The sequence below is a fragment of the Galeopterus variegatus genome, unplaced genomic scaffold (genome assembly GCF_000696425.1).
Source record: "Galeopterus variegatus unplaced genomic scaffold, G_variegatus-3.0.2 Scaffold2933, whole genome shotgun sequence".
NCBI lineage: Eukaryota > Metazoa > Chordata > Mammalia > Dermoptera > Cynocephalidae > Galeopterus > Galeopterus variegatus.
In genome coordinates, this window is record NW_007729044.1 from 194,548 (window position 1) to 213,840 (window position 19,293).

Genomic DNA, 19,293 nt, shown 5'->3' on the forward strand with positions numbered 1-19,293 from the left:
GTGATCCTTTAAGGAGGTAGTGATCATAAAGTTATGATCTTAGGCCTTGGCATGAAACAGACCAAAGCCTTAAAACCCAGTCTGCCACTTACCAACATTTGAACTTGGGCACATTGCTTATTCTCTCTATATTTATGTTTCATCTGTAAAATGAGAAAAATTCTAGCACCTACCACAGATGATATGATGGAAATACTAAATAAGATAATGTACATAAAGCTGTAAGCACAATGCCTACCACCTAATAAGCCCTCAACAGATGTCTACTGGTAGCTGTTGCAGTAATAATAGAAACAGCAGCAACAGCAGAAGTCTAGATTGTTCCCTAATCGTTATTTCATCTAGCTCCAACTTTTTGAAAAACACAAAAACCCCACTGGCAATGATCCCCCAATCTGTTTCTCCTCTCTTTCCTGAACAGAGAAGAAGATATATCTCCTACACCCTTCAATTGTGTCACTTCCAGTCCAAGGAATTGAAGAACCGAAGTGTCATCTCCAGGCACTCTTCCCCTGCCATATCGACCCTTAAAGCCATGCATCAAGATGCAGAAAGCCTGGATCCTGACTCACGACATGGAAGAGACTTGTCCTGGAAAGTCACTTAACCTGCTTCATACTTAAGGTGAATAAGAAATGTACCCCTGATATGTTAAGCCACTGAGATGTGAGGTTTGTTGGTTACTGCAGCAGAACCCATCCTAACCTGACAAGCAGGTACTCATATACCTCTAAAAGAGATCTTAATATATTTCTGAGAGGGAAAGAAAGGGGGCTTCAATTTTTAAAAAATAGAAGGGCAGGGGTGGGCCAGTCCCTGAGGAGCCAAGATCCTGGAGCAGGCACCGGAGCCCACAGCCCCAGTCCTCAGTGCCCCAGCTGCACCCAAGATGCAGGCCCTGCAGGACGCAGCCCAGCCCTCCGACCCTGCTGACTGTACCCGGCACCAACTCTGCCTGTCTACTCATTTTTCAAGAAACAATTCCAATTCGCTGCTCGGATTTTGAAATTAACTGTAACTGTCAGTGCAGGGACCATGTTCAGATCCTGTTTCATTTTTATATCAACTTGGTAAAAATGCTGCTCTTGATGCCCCATCCTCCCCGAGCCTCCCCACAACTAGACCGTATGTGACCACTGGGAAAAAAAAAATTTTTTTTAAATGTCTTGCTTTTTGTCAATCTTTACATTCTTTACTTTGCAATACCACATCATATTGCAAGTAAATTGACGTTTCAAACTCTCCATGCTTTTTCCTCCTTTTATATTTTTTAAACCTAAAAGTGAAAACAATTATATTTTACTTATACTTAATATAAGGATTAATACTGGGGTTTCCACTGAGTCATATGTCACATAGTCACAAGTCACCTACAATAGCCAAGGCATCCTGTGATCGTGGCAGGGGCCAGAACAAGGAAGAGGTAATGGACACACCCTCAAGCATTCACTCACTTCTGGCTTATGGCAACAAGACACATAAGTGGCATTATGGATATTACCTAGTTTAAACGGAACTAACTGTCATGAAATGGACAAGGGTTTTTAAATGTTTTTACTAAAAGCAAAAAAAAAGGTTTTGTGTGTTATTAAAATTATCTCAATATATTATTTATTTTACTTTATCTCATCCATATTTAATTCTTCACAAATGTCATAAAAGACACATAGTATATCAGCACAATAGTACATCATGTAATTTATAAATAAATATACATGTATAATTGGGGGTCTGTGCTCAAAAATAAATTTAATGATAGAAGCATGAGATAAAAATCATTTTGGAGCTGAGAGTTTAGCAAACAGCTTTCAAACTTTTTGTCACTACTTACATCATTCCTAAACTGCTTTAACTATTTTCCAAAAAAACTAAAAAGAGGAGAAAATCAGTACAGAATTCGGTGGAAATGCGCATTGTAGTAACAGGTTCACAGGAACTTCATGAACCAGCAGTCAAAAGAAAGCAGAAATGATAGCAAAGAGCATTAATTTGATTCAGGAGTGAAGAACAAGGCTTTCTGTTCCAACTAAAAAAAATCACATTTCCACATCTAAAAACCAGCAATGGCTTGGTCAGATAATCAAGTGGATAAGGTGATTGCTTTCTGCACATAGAAGAGAACAAAAGACAGATTTTCATATAGGTCACAAAAGCTTCCATGGGCACTTGGACTCCAAAGGAGTGGTAGCCAGGGAAACAGATAGGAGGGTCAGCAGATGACCCCAAAAAAGGCAGAGCACATCATTAGGCCCACATACATGAAGAGCAATTATCAGAGAATCACTAGTTCAGACAAGTTAACACTGATTCAAATGATTACAGAAAGTTAAATGATATCTGGGAATTTTTTAGCCAAATGGAACAGTACCTTCTACTTCCCATCTCTTAGCACTTTTCTTACAACCCATAAGAGGTGAAGCTAGAATTTAGACCCAGGTACGTCTGACTCCAAAGTCCTGATGAAAATAGCAGCATATAAAATGGGCCTCACAGAATAGGTAGGATTTGAAAATAAAAACTGGCTGGGACTGAAAGGAAAGCAGCAGGACGAGGGGGTGCAGAGAGGCCACCAGTGAAAGGGAACAGCAAGAGCAGAGGCAGTGAGGTAGGAAGCCTTGGGTGTGTGCAGGAATTAGCAAGAGGTGGGTACAGGTAGCACATGTGCAGGGAGGCAGTGCAAGATGAGGTTGGAAAGGCTGGCCCAGGCCTTCCAGCGGTGGATGACATAGGCTCAGTCAAGGAGGTAGACTTCATTTGGGGGCAACAAGTAATCACTTAGGACTTTAAAGCAGAGGAATGGCATAACTCCAGGTGGACACTGGGAAACTATCCTGCTATGATACGCAGGATGGATCAAAGAAGCGAAAGAATGTACCCTGCACACGGTAGATATTTAATTAATATTGAATGGATGAAGGCAGAAAGAACAAGTTAGAATGTATTGTGATTCTCTACCATGATATGACACCCACTCTACACAATCCCACTTAACATTGTTCAGTTCACTACTTAGAGAACAAATTCCACTCATTCTAGGAGGAAATAATGCTGCTGGTGCTTCAAAAAATAAATAAATAAATAATTCACCACCAGTCAAATGTGACCCTCTAAATGTTGCTGTTAAAGTGTTTACTCTTGCAGAAATTAACACTGTCCTCTTCTATTCAGAGGGAGGTACATCTGAATCGCTGTTGTGACTGCTGAAAAAGAAAACAAAATTAAACAAGTACAAAAGTTAGGGAGTGAAGTGATCCTCCCCCCTTCTGCAACTATATGGAAATGTTATTGGAAGATAAGGAAATCACAAGCTGTAACTTCGTATTTCCTATGCTCTCTTGTGGTGTCCAAGTCAAACACATACTAAGCTATAACCCTCTTGATGATGCCAAACTTTCTTCTGCACAGGTCGTGGTACCATCTGCAAAGCATCAACTACTTCGTATTTCCTATGCTCTCTTGTGGTGTCCAAGTCAAACACATACTAAGCTATAACCTTCTTGATGATGCCAAACTTTCTTCTGCACAGGTCGTGGTACCATCTGCAAAGCATCAACTACTCAGTGAGAAGCCAAGGCTGAAAAACACTGAGTCATAACCTACCTGATTTTCTTCATGGGAAACCCTCATCTGCTCCTTGAGGACGGACATCCGGGCTGCCTCTTCTTTCCTCAAGACTCTCTCCTTCTTAAGCTCAGGACTCCAGAAAGTCTTGATACTGTTCATGGAAGAGCCCAACTTGCTGTCCTTGATGTCTAGCTCTTTCCGGAGGAGGTCATTCTCTCTCTGGAGTTCCTTGAGCTGGGCTTGAAGATCCAACATTGTGCTATCTCTTACCTGCCTCAACATGGAGGGTACCTGGTGGTGGTGATGATGGGATGAGCCGGTCAGACCACCATGTTGATCCGTGTATGAAAGGACATCTGTGTGAGAAAGTCCAGCGGAAGCAATATTGGGACTACTCCCCATGGCTGTGACTCGGCCTCCATACACAGCTCGATTTGTGGCCCTTCCCAAAGTCATGGTGCCCTTCGGGTAAGTCGTTGAAGCCACCCCCTCATGATCACTCAGATACATGGGTCCAGACGTAGCATAGGCTGCATTAAGGGACTGGATATTCTCCATAGACAGAGTCTTGCCTGTTCCTCCCCCTCCCCCACTACTTGTTCTTCTGTGGCCCAAACGAGGAGACCTTGGCAAACGAGGAGATCTGGAAGGGCTACCTTCCAGATTGGTGATTGTTCTTGCACTTCCATACATTTTTCTTCTATTATGAGGTGCTACTGAAGAGGAGAAATGCTATACTAAATTGGGGATTAAGCTAATATTTTCACTGTTGGCCAGAATTTTCACTGCATTCCTTTCACAGTCTACCAGAAAACGACTCCAATCAGAGATCTGCAAAATGAGAAAAAAGATAATCAAAAACAAAGTTCCTTAAAACTCTGACTGTAACTGCATTATAATCTAAAATATACAGATAGATAAATTATGATAATAATAGATGAATCGTAGATAGATAGGTTGGTTGATTGAGTCACACCATGATGTTCATTTAAAAAGAAACATGGCCCCAAAACTTTACTTACTATATGTAAACTTTTTATAAATTCCCCTGCCCTGCCCCAACCAAGGTCAAAAGCCCCTCAGAGCAAAAAAGGAGCTCTTTTTCCCTTAGGAAAAAGATGATGTCCAGTTTGGTTTGTGCTCAGTTAGATTCAGGAACTCCAGAATATTCTCCATGGAATTCCCATCATGGAGATCTTTGCTATAAAATAATCCACTCTTGGGGACATGACCCTTATACACATGTGGCTTGACAGGGACTCTGAAAGTGACGCTGAAAGCTTCCCAGGATGTCAACTATCTGGCAAGCATGTTATTACCCATTATAGACATCACTAATCCATCATAGTCCTCTTTCCAATTAGGTTCACAACTCTTCTCAACACAACACTCAGGGTGGTTTACCACCAATCAACAGGCGTTGACACACGAGCTGGAACCTATTGGCCATCTTGGACCTAGATGAAAAAGAGGTGGCTCAACCAGCGAGACACCTATACACACAGCCAGATCCTCAATGGCCTCACCAGAGAAAACAACAGTCTTGTCTCTCCCCTTTCACACACATCTTTCAGGCTGGCCTTTTGAAAATTTTTTTCCATTCTGTTTGACCTTAATAGTCACATTAGCCACTTCACACCACTTCAGAAAGGGCACAGGGGAACAGCACACCATGTTAACAACAGTTAAATGAATTTGTTATCTTTGCCATCCTTAGAATTCAGGTATCTAGATTCTAGCTGGGTCATCACTTAGAGCTGTCTTCCTAGAAGAAGTGATTAAATCTAACTTCTCCTCACCTGTCTTCTCCCCTTGTATCTAGAGGCAGACATTTCTGAGGTCTCTGGCTGGGTTTGAGGTCCCCATCCAAATGCCATAAAATTTACACCCACGCAGAGTTAATCCTGTGATATTACCAGCCCAGCTGGCCAAGGCTTTGGAGAATTACAACAACGAACAAACAAAAGTGAACTTTTTCCTTTTGGAAACACTCACACATGCAATACACACATATAACATGCATAGATATATAATCTTGTTTGAAATAACGTTTCCTTATTTAAAAATCAATATATGATGACACTAGCCCACAGTTTCCTCGGGCTCTCCTTTTCTGGGTTTAGAATCAGGTTTATGCCAGTGTCATAGAATGGATTGAGAAGCTTTCCATTTTTCATATGTTCTGGAACAGTTAGCATAATACGAGTCTTCCCTATTCTTGCAATGTGTGGTAAAACACACCCATAAAACTGAATAAGCTTGATTGTTAATTATGTTTTCACCAGTGTCATAGAATGGATTGAGAAGCTTTCCATTTTTCATATGTTCTGGAACAGTTAGCATAATACGAGTCTTCCCTATTCCTGCAATGTGTGGTAAAACACACCCATAAAACTGAATAAGCTTGATTGTTAATTATGTTTTCATTTGTTACTGTGTTTACTGATCTATTTGGGTTTGCTACCTATTTTGTGTCAATTATCATTAAAACATTTCTTCAGAAACAGTCTGTTCCATCTAGATTTTTCAGTCTTATTGGTATGGCTTTGCATAACATTTCCTTATAATTTTTAAATCACCTCCAGTTATGTCCCCATTTCATTCCTAATGTTCCTATTTTTCGGCTTGTCTTGATGACGATATGATGAATATTTGTCTATTTTCTTAGTGTTTCAATGACACTGCTTTTGGTTTTATTGATACATTTTACTACATTCTATTTTCCATGTCATCATATCTCTTTATCCTTAATAATAATTTCTACTTCCTTTGTGCTTAGATTTTGTTTTTGCTTTTTTCACTGAACATTCATTTATCTGCAATCACATTTTCTAATAAGTGCATATAAGAATATATGTATAACTGCATTTTCCAGGATTATATGTACAAAACTCTTGTCAATTGTGAATAGCTTGCTAGTTTTCTTTTAAAATTTGTTCTACCCCAGGAATTATTCAGAAGGATATATTTAAATGTCAAAGTGACAGAATGGGAGAAAATATTTGCAAACTATGCATCTAACAAGGGATTAATATCCAGAATATTCAAGGAACTCAAACAACTTAACAGTTAAAAAACAAGTAACCCAATTAAAAAATGGGCAAAGAAGCTGAATAGGCATTTCTCAAAGGAAAATATACAAATGGCCAACAGACACATGAAAAAATGTTCAACATCACTCAGCATCAGGGAAATGCAAATCAGAATCACCTTGAGATATCATTTCACCTCACTTACATTAGCTATTATCAAAAAGACAGAGAATCACAAATGCTGGTGAGGATGCAGAGAAAGGGGAACCCTCCTACACTGCTGGTGGGACTGTAACTTAGTGCAGCCATTACGGAAAACACTATGGAGGTTTCTCAAACAACTACAGATAGAAGTGTCATGCAATCCAGCAATCCCACTGCTGGGTGAATACCCAAAGGAACGTAAATCATCATGTGGAAGGGACACATGAACTCCCATGTTTACTGTAGCTCTATTTACAATCACCAAGAGGTGGAACTAACCTAAGCATTCACCAGAGGATGACTGGATTAGGAAAATGTGGTATATTTACATAATAGAATACTACTCTGCCATAAAAAAGAATGAAATTCTGCCATTCGTAGCAACATGGATAAACTTAGAGAAAATTACATTAAGTGATACAAGCCAGGCACAGAAAGAGAAATACGCATGTCTTTACTCATAAGTGGGAGCTTAAAATAAATAAATAAATAATTTTTAAAAGATAGAAAGATAAAATAATCACAATAATACATTGAACTTTCAAAAGGAGAGAACAAAACTGAGACCACCAGAGGGGGGTGGGGATTAGCAAGAAATTGGTAAAGGGCCACAAAAAATGATTATATTGTGTAATGTTGAATATACTAATTATCCTGATCTGAGCATCACACATTGCACACAGGCACTGATATTCAACACTATACCCAACAGATATGTACAATCAATTATGTTTCGAGAAAAAAATAACAAAAATTTTAAAATAATTACGTGTCAAAGTGGACAGAAGTTTTGGTTTAAAACTTTGTAGTTCAAATTTTATGGCACTGGGATCATAGACTATAACACATACGTTTTCTAACTTCGATATTTGTCAAGACTTTCTAATTGGCCTAATAGTTATCTTAATTGTTAAAACAACCAAAAGATTAGTATAGAAAATTAAGAAAATACAGATATGCACACAGAAGAAAATAAAAATACTCTCAATCCTGTCACTCATGGACAACCTCCATTAACAAGTTTGTGTTGTTGCTTCCAACTCCTTTTAAATGTGTGTATATATAATTTTAGACAAAATCAGTATTATATCTATACAAAGTCTTGTATTCCCCTTTTTCTTCAGTGTTGTATTCTTAACATCATCTCCTTTTTCCATATAACATAAATGCCATAAAACATTTTTATAAAACATGACTTTTAATGGCCACCATGAGTCTGCAAAGATGGCCACCAAAATTCTTTTCCATCTTGTACATATTTATCTCTCCTTCCATCAATAAATGGATTCTACTTCCCTTCTCCTTGACTCTGGGCTGGCCTTGTGACCTGCGTAGATCAACAAAGCAGTTTTTGTTTTTGCTCTCTTAAAACCCAGCTGCCATGATGTAAGGAAATCCGAGCTACCTTGCTGAAAAGAGTAGCCACACAGAAGGTTCTAGAAGATGAGATACCACATGGACAGAGAGGCCACATGAAGGAGAACCAAAGTACCCCAGCCAGCATCAAGACACCAGACCAGAGAGACAAGCCACCACAGCCCTTCCAGCCCAGCCCAGCTTCCATCTGAAATCAGGGGCATGAGTGACAGCTGACACTATAGGTAAAAAAAAGGACCACCAATCAACCCACAAAGTGGTGGGAAATAATAAATTATTGCTTAAAGCCCCCTGAGTTTGGGGGTTTTTGTTACAAAACAAAAGAACCAAAACAGTCACTAAATGTTTTAAAACAGCCACAGTCATTGAATATTTACCTAATCATTTATTTAACCAATTACCTATAATGAGACACTTAGGTTGTTTTTTTAAATGGAAATATAATTAATTTCTGATTGATAAAGTTTTGTAGTATTTTGATTGATAAAGCTTTTTAATGTTCTAATAGATTAATATTCTGATTAATAAAGTTCTTATTACTTCCCTAGGATAAAGTTCTAGAAGTAGAATTACAAGATCAAAATCAAACAATTTACATTCATGTCCTTACCCTCAATTACTTTTTCTCCATAGTCTCTACTCTTTACTCTCAGCATATCCTGGAAGCCACCATCTCCTCCTAAGGCTTCTAAAAATCCCTGAATTACCAAACTCAGGATTGCAGTGCCACATATTCAGTAAATACACCCTAGGAAGTATTTATTAAGTACCGGTACTATACTACTCCAGCTCTGCTTTAGGCCAATAATTCCTGAACAATTTGGCAAATGTTCGGATAAACAATGATAACAGAATTCTGATATTACACGAAGAGGTCTCAAAGACTTTAGGACACTAATGTCTATCATGACTATCCCAAAATTGAGTGTATAATATAACTTTTTCCAAATTTATTTGACAAGAGAGCCCTTTTCCTTTCAGAATACAAGCAAACATGTCACTGAACATTCAGATTTATTCATGCACTAAATAGTTTTTAAGCATCAGCTTAATTCCCAGGGTTGAATGCCGGGGATGAAGCAGTGACTAAGACAGACACAGTTTCTGTCTATGGGAGTTTACTCCCTAGAATGGGCTTTCTCAGACAGAGCTTTCTCTTATCTTAGATCTAACAGGGTTTGAGGGAAAGACGGTTACACACGAGAACTAGGCGCTGCTTTAAGGTCAGGGACATGAAAGTTATGCAAAAGAATCAGAATGACTTCTAGCAAGGAAATACAGAAGATTAAACAATGATTGGTTGGAGTTTTGGCCCTACTGGGTCTAGAAATAAATATAATTCTGTATTTATTTTTCAAACCTCAATACAGAAGCCGAATGACAAACGAAACACAAGTCAGCCATCAATAGTCTGTGTTATAAAGCTGAGGAAACAAGCTGCTGTTTTTACCACTAAGATCACACTGGATAAGAGAAGTTAGGTACAATTCCACAAACTTATCAAATCAAATAGGAAATTCAGAGACCATCAGATTGGTAATAGGATAATTTCTTCACCACTATACATCTGCTTCTTAACAACAAATTTTAACCAGCAATCTAGGCCTAATACTTTCTTTGGAAATTAGTTTCTTCCACCAAATTTATAAAGAGCAAAGATGGTTTCCTGGGACCATTCATTTCACCCTTAAAGCTGCAGTACACAGAGTGAGGTCAATTTCATAGCAAAGGTAAAGGCTCAGTTGACAAGGTAAGCCCAAGGCGGGTTCCCATGGCGGTCACATCCCCCTAAGCTTCATGATTCCTACTTGTTCTACTGAGTCACTCACACCCCACACCCCCCGCCCAGCTGTGTTTAAGTTCCCTGATATATTTTAAGGTACTTGTTTTGACACTCACGCTTTCTTTGGTTGTCTCCTAATTTTTCATCTACCCTGATTTTTTCTTAATTCTATAAAATGAATCTCTGAGAAAAAGCAAAAAGATCAACTTTATTCAGCAGTCAATAATGCAGTAATGTCTTCTATTTCCTATTACTGACTCCAAGAAAACCATTTCTCAGCTTTTCCACCCACCTACCTATACATGCATAATAGGAAATAAAGTAGCAGTTACAATCTTATTGTTTTAAACATACTATTATGAAACCAAGATAGGTTCAATCACTGGACTTTCTTGGAAACTCTTTAAAATACCTACCGTTCTTATATATTTGTGATGTGCAACCCTAAGAAGGACAAATTATTAATTAGATCAAATCGGGCACACAGAAATAGACAAATGTTGCTGACATCAAAGAAATTATGACACAAAGAAATTAGTTGCACAAACCCTTTCACTTTAAAAGAACCTCATGAAGAAAATTCAAAATCCAAGGATAAGTTCCGTTTAAGGCTCAAACTAAATAAAATAAAAGATGGTTTTATGAAATGATAAGAATCCTTTCTCTAATTGTATATGGATTTATAAATAAAATATACACCCATCCACTCACTCTGTTAAAAGGTTTAAGGACTCTTGAACTGTAAGCTCAGGAGGAGAAAGGCTAGGGAGAGCCTCGATTCCTGTCTACAAGCATCTCAGACTATCATGGTCTAGATGGTCTATTTTAAGACAAAAGCACTTCCTGCTATCTGCTCTAAATTAGGTTAAGTTTATTTCCACAGATCTCAGCCTCAGCCCATCACCTGAGCCCTGCTGACAGACCGTGTGAGCTGAGATCATCAGTATCTCCCAAGATTTAGCCAACTTAAAATAGCCTTTTTTTTTTTTTTTGATCAGCATCCCTAACTTTTCAAAAATTCTGTGTCACAGACTACATTTAACTCTAAAAGCCCTTCTAGGGGAAGACCTGGTGTAGAACAGATTTCAAACAAGAAGCAGCCACCCAGCAGCCAGAAGCTACCTACAGATGTGTTGTATATGGCTAGTATAGTGATGTTTAGAATTTTCATCTTGGCCGGCCCGGTGGCGCACTGCTACAGTGCGCCACTTGGGAAGCGCGGTGGCGCTCCCGCCGAGGGTTCGGATCCCACATACAGACCGGCCGCTCACTGGCTGAGCGAGGAGCGGGGGCAACACCGAGGGTTGCGATCCCGTTGCCGGTCCCAGTCCGGTACGGGCGCGACACTGAGGGTTGCGATCCATTGCCGGTCACGAAAAAGAAAAAAAAAAAAGAAAAGATACCAAGATTTAACATTAAAACCTGGTTTCTCCTTAAAAATCTGAAAATCTGACAATTTCAGGCCCACTTTCCTACATGGCAACAGCTGGTTGGAGCCAACCAGCAGCTGCCCCTTCAAGAGAGGACATGCACCTTCCAGTTTGTCACAATCCCCTCCACTTCCTATTATCTTATATTCAGTCTGGTTTCCTCTTTTCATGCTCATCCTTATACTCATTTAAATTTTGACCACTTCTACCTGTTAGGTCAGTGAAACAAACAGAATAAAAGACTCTGAGCCAAACATTATCAAGCAAGGGAGTTTATTCCAGCGGAACTGTAGGGAAAACTGAAAGATCAGTGTTCTGCCCCCATACAGACTAGCAGAGGCTTTATAGGGGTGGTCGGGAAGGGGGTTGAGCAACTAATCTGAGCACTCAGCATTCCCTAACTGTTTTGGGATTTTTTCGTTTGTTTGTTTTGTACAAGATGTCCTTATTGGAACGCACCAGACTTGAGGGAAAGGGAGTGGGTAGGAAGACAGGGTGAGTGAGTAGTCAACATGGGTGTGCTTATGTTAAGCTGACTGTGAGGCCTTATACTACCCACATAAAAGATCTTAAATATGAATTCATTTTCCTTCACCATCCACTTCAAGTCCATTACCAAATCCTATCAATTCTACCTTCAAAATCTCTTTTGACTCTGTTCCCTTGTTTCCACTTTTACTATCACCACCCTATTGCACCGTTTTTGGGGTTTGTTTTTTTTTTTTGACCAGTTAGGCAGTCACAACCCTCAGCACAGTGTGGTTAGTACCACACTCAGCCAGTGAGCGCACCAGCCATCCCTATACAGGATCTGAACCCGTGGCCTCGGCGCTACCAGCACTGCACTCTCCTGAGTGAGCCACAGGGCCGGCCCACACCGTGATTTTTGATTAAACCTTCAAAGCATTTCCCCTTTTCTTATCATCCTCTACTCTATTTCCAAAACATCAACCAAACTGTTTCAAGATACAATTGTGATCACAAAATATCTTCTTTGCTCACTTAAAACCTTTCAAAGCTTCCTAATGCTCTGTGGACAAGACCAAAATCCTTCCCATTGCCTGAGGGCCTGCAAGGTCTGGCTACTGCCAACAGTTCCAGCCTCCTCTCTTGCCACTCTCTCCTTCACCAACTCTGCCCGGGTCTTCTTTCTGTTGTTCAAATGCATCGAGTCCCTTCCTACTCAGAGCTTTCACATGTGCTGTTCTCTTTGTGGGGCTAACTCCTATTCATCATTTAGAACACAGTCATCGATAGCACACCCTCTATAAAGTTTATCCCATCCAAATTAGATCTCTCGGTTATATTCTCTCAAAGCATAATACTTTTTTATCATGGTATAAAAGACATGGTATCTTTTTTTATAAGAAAAGCTGACTTTATCTGCTCTGCCAAGGGTCATCTGAGTGGACCCCTTGTTTAGGATAAAGTAGGGTGACCAGGTAAGCTGGGGTCTTCTGATGAAGGTATAAGAAAACCTTTTATAACCCAGTCAAGGCTGCTCCTCCTCAGATCCCTGGTTTGCAAAATGGGAAACCTTGGGATCAATCTATATGCAGAAACATGCTGGAGCCTGGAGAGAGAGAAGTCATGACACCCCAGTCCATGATGCCCAGGATTCAGAGAAAGTGAGATCTATGGGGAGGAAGGAACATGGTTGCAAACAAGGCCTAGAGCTTCCAGAAATAAAATAATTACTTCAAGATAAGGAGACCAGCCTGGTGATCTGGACTCAAGACAAGTGCTCCAGTAGCCATAGAGAAGCCCGTATGGACAAACATGTGGATGAGGCTGGAAACTTCTGGAAACCCCACCATGTTGAATGGAGCCTGTGCAGTGGGGCACAAAGCATTGCAGGGGGCTGCACTCAAGCTTGTGAGGAAGGGTTCCCCACAAGCAGATGCCAAGACAAGGATTTGAGTGCAGTTGGCTCCTTTGGAAGGTAATCCCAGAAAGTACTGAGAGGACAATTTGGCAGTAAATCAAGGAAGTGCAATACAGGGTGCATTTTCAAGGTTTCTGCTGTGGGCAACATGGCTCAGTCCTATTGAAGAAGCTCTGAGATACAGCAGAGAATGTGCCTCATAGTTACACCTCCGAAAGGGCAAGGAAAATGTTCATCATTGGCTGAGGGCTGCTCCCCCAGCACTTCCATCCTGGCTACACAGAAGTCTAAAGAAAGCCCTTGCATTCCCATACAGGCCATGCATGTTGAGTAGATTGGGGTGGGGCACCAATAGCACCTGCTACATCACACATGGCACACTCATGTTTCAGCTGGGCCTCTGGGAGACTGTGGTGGCCTTCACTTGCAGGACAATACAGTGGGGACCATGGAGGGCACCTGCAGCATTTTTCAATCTGAGGATCAGCCTCAACAGTGACATCTTGTGGCAGCAAAATGCAATCATGTGGTGGACCGGTTGGACAGATCCATCTCCAGGTTTGGGTGTGGAATTTATATCTATATCCCCCTCACTTTGGGGCAATGTGAGCCTGGCAGGAGTGGGAATGGGGGCAGATAGGAGGGGAAGACAGAGGAGGAGCCCTAGTGGAGAGACTTTTTGTTAAAGTATGAGATATATATAACAAATGTATACCTCAATTGTTCAAAATTGCATAAAAATTGATTTATTTCTATAAAGTGAGCATACCTGTGTTACCATCACCTAGATCAAAACTTAGAACATTATCAGCATCTCAAAAGCCTCTGTCATGTCCAGTAATCCACATGACCCAAAAGCACTTCCACACTTTATAATTCTAGATTAATGTGTGTGATTATTAGTTAGGTTCTCTCTTCCCTCCTACTGTAAATCCCTACACTGCACCCCAGGTTTTAACATTACTTCTAACATTTGTGGGGCCCAGAGAAAGAGCACAAACAGAGGCTAAGTACTGTATGTCTATACATTTCAAAGTTATAAATCAAGCTAATGAACTGGTAAATGAAACACACTCTATCCTCCTACCTTGACAAATATTAAAGATGGAAAAGGTAAGGTTTGAATTTTGAACTTAAGATTCTTAAACTCTCAAAGTTCTAGCCAAAACATGGTGGCAACAGGAAGGCCCACCCCCAGCCAACACCCTTCTCTCCCCACCCCTGGTTCAGCCACACCCCAGGGCCTCACATACATGAACTTGTAGCTTGCATGCTAGTCTAGTGCCAGCTATACCAGGGGTCGGAAAACTTTTTCTGTAAAAGGCTAAATAGTAAATATTTTAAGTTTTGTGAGCCATTGGTCTCTGTCACAACTACTATTCAACTCTGCCATTTCAGCACATAACCAGCTATAAACAATTAGTAACCAAATAGTCATGGTTGTGTTTCGATAAAACTTTATAAAAACAGATGGCAGTTGGATTTGGTCCATGGGTAATAGTTTGCTAACACCTGATCTATAACCTCACAAATAGATGCTCCTCAACGGCCTTAGGCCTAGGAGTGTGCATACTGGTAGCATGGTTTGCTCTCAGGAGGAACAGACCTGGCAAAAATCCCAAGCAGACCCTGGAAGACAACTCTGGGTCATTTAGGCAGGGAGATCAAATTCCTGTGCATACCCAGAGTGAACTCTGGAATGCCAGGCACAGGGTCCAGGTGGGCACCTGCACCTGGCCCTGTGGACTCCTCACCTAGGGGAAGGTGCAATCAGAGGAAGGCCAGGGTGGGCCCTCTAAGGGCATACGGGAGCTATGCAAAACAATTTTAGTATTTGAAAGAATGAAGCTGGTGCTATAATATCATGACATTTTCATCATATCATTGAAATCACTTTCATGGCAGTCATTCAACATTTTTGTAATTGTAGCCAGAGAGGAGAGACATAGTGTTTCAAAAAAGCAAAGAGGAAAAAATCAAATCTGATTTGGAGTCCTATTTCTAACTTCTTGATGTACAATCTTGAGCAAATTACTTCACTTCTCCGACCCTCACTTGTCTCATCTGCAAAATGAGGATGATAGCAGTACTTTTCACAGGGATTTGGGAAAGATTAAATGAGAAGATACAAGAAAAGTGCTTAGCACATACAAGAAAAGTACCTAGCACATGCCCAGCACACAGCTAATGCTCAATGAAAGCTAATCTTAATAAAAGCCCAAGACTACCCAAACATGACACAGTGGTTTCAAACCTCAAAGCTGTCTTAGAATTCTCATTCTCTCAGTCCACTAAGCATAGCTTTGTCAGGCACTCCAGAATCAAACTCAACCTGCTGCTCAAAAATGCTCAAGACATCAACCATTTCCTAAAACTGGAAAGAACAATCCATGACCCACAGGCCACAATATTATACATCTCTAGGTACTGAAAGTCCCAATAATAAACCATTTAATCTTTAAATGCCACAGTAATGTGAGTTAGGAAAAAAAAAAAGTCCAGCTTGACATAGCAGAAATTTTCAAAACAGTTTTCCATCATTCTTCAAGAAAACTCTGTGCAACTCAAACACATCAATCCACACATCACTACTCTCTCCTTTAGTTCCTTTAAACTCATTTTATAATTACTGTTTTCCACGTGCAGATTTAACATGATTACATGTTGGGCTGGCTTGGCTCATATTTTATGGCAAGGTTCTTGAGTGAAGAGGCTGACTATATTCCATACTTCTAGGTAAGGGCTTTATATACCTAAGTATGTGTTAACTGCTCTTTTCATTAGCCATTTCCATTGTTTAAATTTCAAGTCTTATTAAGTTATTTCAAAGTATTAAATTTAAAATTGGAAAATACCTAAAGACTTTTCTAAAAGAAACAATTATCTAGCACACAGCTAAACCCACAAGTTAAAAATATAGCAAAACACACAGTAAAAATAAAAAATAATTTGAGATGCTAAATAAAATTGAAATAATAGTTATGGTTAATGTAATATACTGATTATAGCTACATTATTCATTACCTCATAAAGGCTCATAAATGGAACAAATTAAGCTGGTTACACTGAGAGATAAATAAGATTTTCAAATTCGTTTTTAATATATCTGTGCACTTCCTTTAATCTGCAAACGTAAAATGTCAATTGGCAAAGCTATGGTATACTTACAAAAAAGAATATTCAGGAATTATTGGGTCTTACACTAAAAAATCCTCAATCTTTCAACTAACAGATGTTTCAGAGAAAATGATAGAAAGGTAGAGGAATAACAACTCTACCCCCTTACCCCTAAATATCAAATCACACAAAATTTCTCTACATTTACAATAATATATAAGGATTATGTCCAAATAGTTTTTTACTGGGAAAGAATAATACACATAATCACATACACAGGAAAAATTTTAGCAATATTGTAAGCTATTTAAAATAAAGGACCACAATCAACAGCAGGAGGTGAAGAATGGCTTAAATGTGCAAATTTCAGACAAGCATTCATCTACGAACTTGGAAAAAAAGAGAAAGAATAAATGTTATATCTGAACTGAGGTCTCATAAATGTGACAGATAACCATGGAGGAATCACTTCTGAGCCTTTCTCAAGGACCAAGTTCATGGTGTTGAATGGATACTTGGAAAAAAAGAGAAAGAATAAATGTTATATCTGAACTGAGGTCTCATAAATGTGACGGATAACCATGGAGGAATCACTTCTGAGCCTTTCTCAAGGACCAAGTTCATGGTGTTGAATGGTACTCAGAAACCCCTGTAAAAACTGAAATTATAGTGAATGAGAATCAGTAAGAGCATTAAGTCATCAAGTAACTGAGTCAAACCTCTTGTTCCCGAGTGGATAACAGTAAGCTTATCTAACACAAATATAAATAAAAAGGGAAATTACGAGACATGGTTCAAATCTATTCAACAAATATTGCTAGAGAACAAATCTGTCATGTGGTTTTCTGACATGCCAGAGACCCAAATTCCTCCATTTAAAAGGGGGTGATAGCCCCTTTATTGAGGTTTATATTAATAACTCTAACTACTGTGCAGGGCTACCAGGTGGTAGGAACATTGGAAATAGATGAGGGCCTTTCTGGGAGTGATAGGGTGTGGTCTCAGATGGAGAGAGTCCTATAAAGACAGGGTGTAGTTTTTTAACCGGGGCAAGTACTGGGGTAGGGGGACAGATTCACATGTACATTAAAGAATTTGCAAATCTCATGAGAATTTAGGAGTAGTTTTTATTTTAGTAATCTGAAAACAAATAATGTAAGAATCTTCTTGATCATCATAGTAGCCATGCCAGTTGAATTTGAGCACCAGGCTATACCCTAAGGAATCACTGTGGGTCAATGAGAAAGGAAAGAAGATAGACTTGGGAATCTAAACAACGTGTCCTCACTGGGTGAAAGGTAAGGGATGTCAAGTTCCCCAGCACTAATCAAAGTTTCGCAGAAGTTGAATACTGTGAATATGGTGGGAGAACCAAGTCACCACCCAGCACATAGCAGGGTAGACCAGCTGACTGCCAAAGAACCAGCTCAGAATAGTCAGCATCACATTCTAGTTACAAGCAGCAATTTAGTTAATGCAGTTAAACTAATGTTGTTAATTTGAATTAGTGATATGAAGTGTACTCAATTTCTAAATTGATTTAGGTTTTATAAATCTGTGAGAGCTTCAAGAAAAAAGAAACTTCACCAGCTTTATGTTTATACACTTAAAAGTATCATTACAATACAGTAATTTTAATCAACCCTGGCATTCTACATGAAATCATTTTCTTTCAAAGGGATCTCACTGAAGTCTGAGAAACCTTGGTGAAGTGATTAAACATACACTGGACGTGAGTCCTGAATCTCACATTTATTATCTGTTTAACCATGAGCAAGTTAACAAATCTTCTTTATTTCAGTAAGTAAGAATGGCCTCAGGTATAACAATGGCTACTTCACAAAAATAAGGTGAATAATGATTAAATCAGAGAATGCATAAGTGCTTAGCACAGTGCCTGAGGCTTGAGAAGAACTCAGTACAACAACCCTCACCATTATCGGTATTGACCACAGACAAGTAGTTTTCTTAAATTAGACCCTTTGGTACAATGTTCCTTCCTTATGAGTAAAATAGGAATAACAATATTAAACATCTCGCAATGGGTCTAACAAGATTAGCTGATTTAAAAGGTTGCTAAAAAATTTGCACGTGAAAGCAAAATTTTAGCCAATGCAGTAAACTGCATCTTTTATTTAAAATACTCATCCTCCCTCTTTATCTGGCCCCTCCCTACAAACTCAGTGTAGGGAGAGAATTCTTCCTGCTCCACTGATATCTGGCTTGGCCATGTGACTTGTTTTGGCCAATGAAATGTGAGCAGCAGCCATACCTGCCATATCCAAACAGAAGCTATAAAAGCCATCTTGTGGGTAAACCATTGGTTTTTCTTCTCTACCAAGAAAATGGTCTGTCCAAGAAAGGCTCCTTCAGCCTGGGTCCCAGAATACAGACAGCATAGAGCAAAACCACAGACAACCCATGAGAGAGAAATAGTCACTATGATTTGGAGGTTGTTTGTTATCTCAGCATAACCCAGCAGTATCTGACTAATATACCCAGCTGCCAGAACAGTGCTAAGACAAAATATGTAACATTTAGGTTAAAATACAGGACAGCATTTTTTCACTGATTTATCTCTCATTTCTTTCTTTCTTTTACCACATTGCCAATCTTTTTTTTCTCATTTCTTTTTTCTTTAATATTTTGGTCTTTTTTTTTTTTCCTCATTTCTTTCTTTCTTTTACCACATTGCCAATCTTTTTTTTCTCATTTCTTTTTTCTTTAATATTTTGGTCTTTTTTTTTTTTCCTCATTTCTTTCTTTTTTTTGCCACATTAGTCATCCTTTCAGGGACAGTATATCTCATGTTACGTCTCTAGATAGCCTCATTTCTTTCTTTTTTTGCCACATTAGTCATCCTTTCAGGGACAGTATATCTCATGTTACGTCTCTAGATAG

General features: G+C 39.3%; 1 protein-coding gene across 1 annotated transcript in view; it reads right to left on the reverse strand.

The window, feature by feature from the left end:
• The window catches only part of LOC103599383 (ERC protein 2), a gene marked incomplete at its 3' end in the record, with an annotated part of 182,601 nt that overhangs the window by 144,354 nt on the left and 18,954 nt on the right, over positions 1-19,293 (reverse strand). Inside the window, exon 2 of the mRNA XM_008583491.1 lies at positions 3,601-4,395. Coding sequence (XP_008581713.1) covers positions 3,601-4,257 — 657 coding nt within the window. The remainder of the gene's footprint in view (positions 1-3,600; positions 4,396-19,293) is intronic.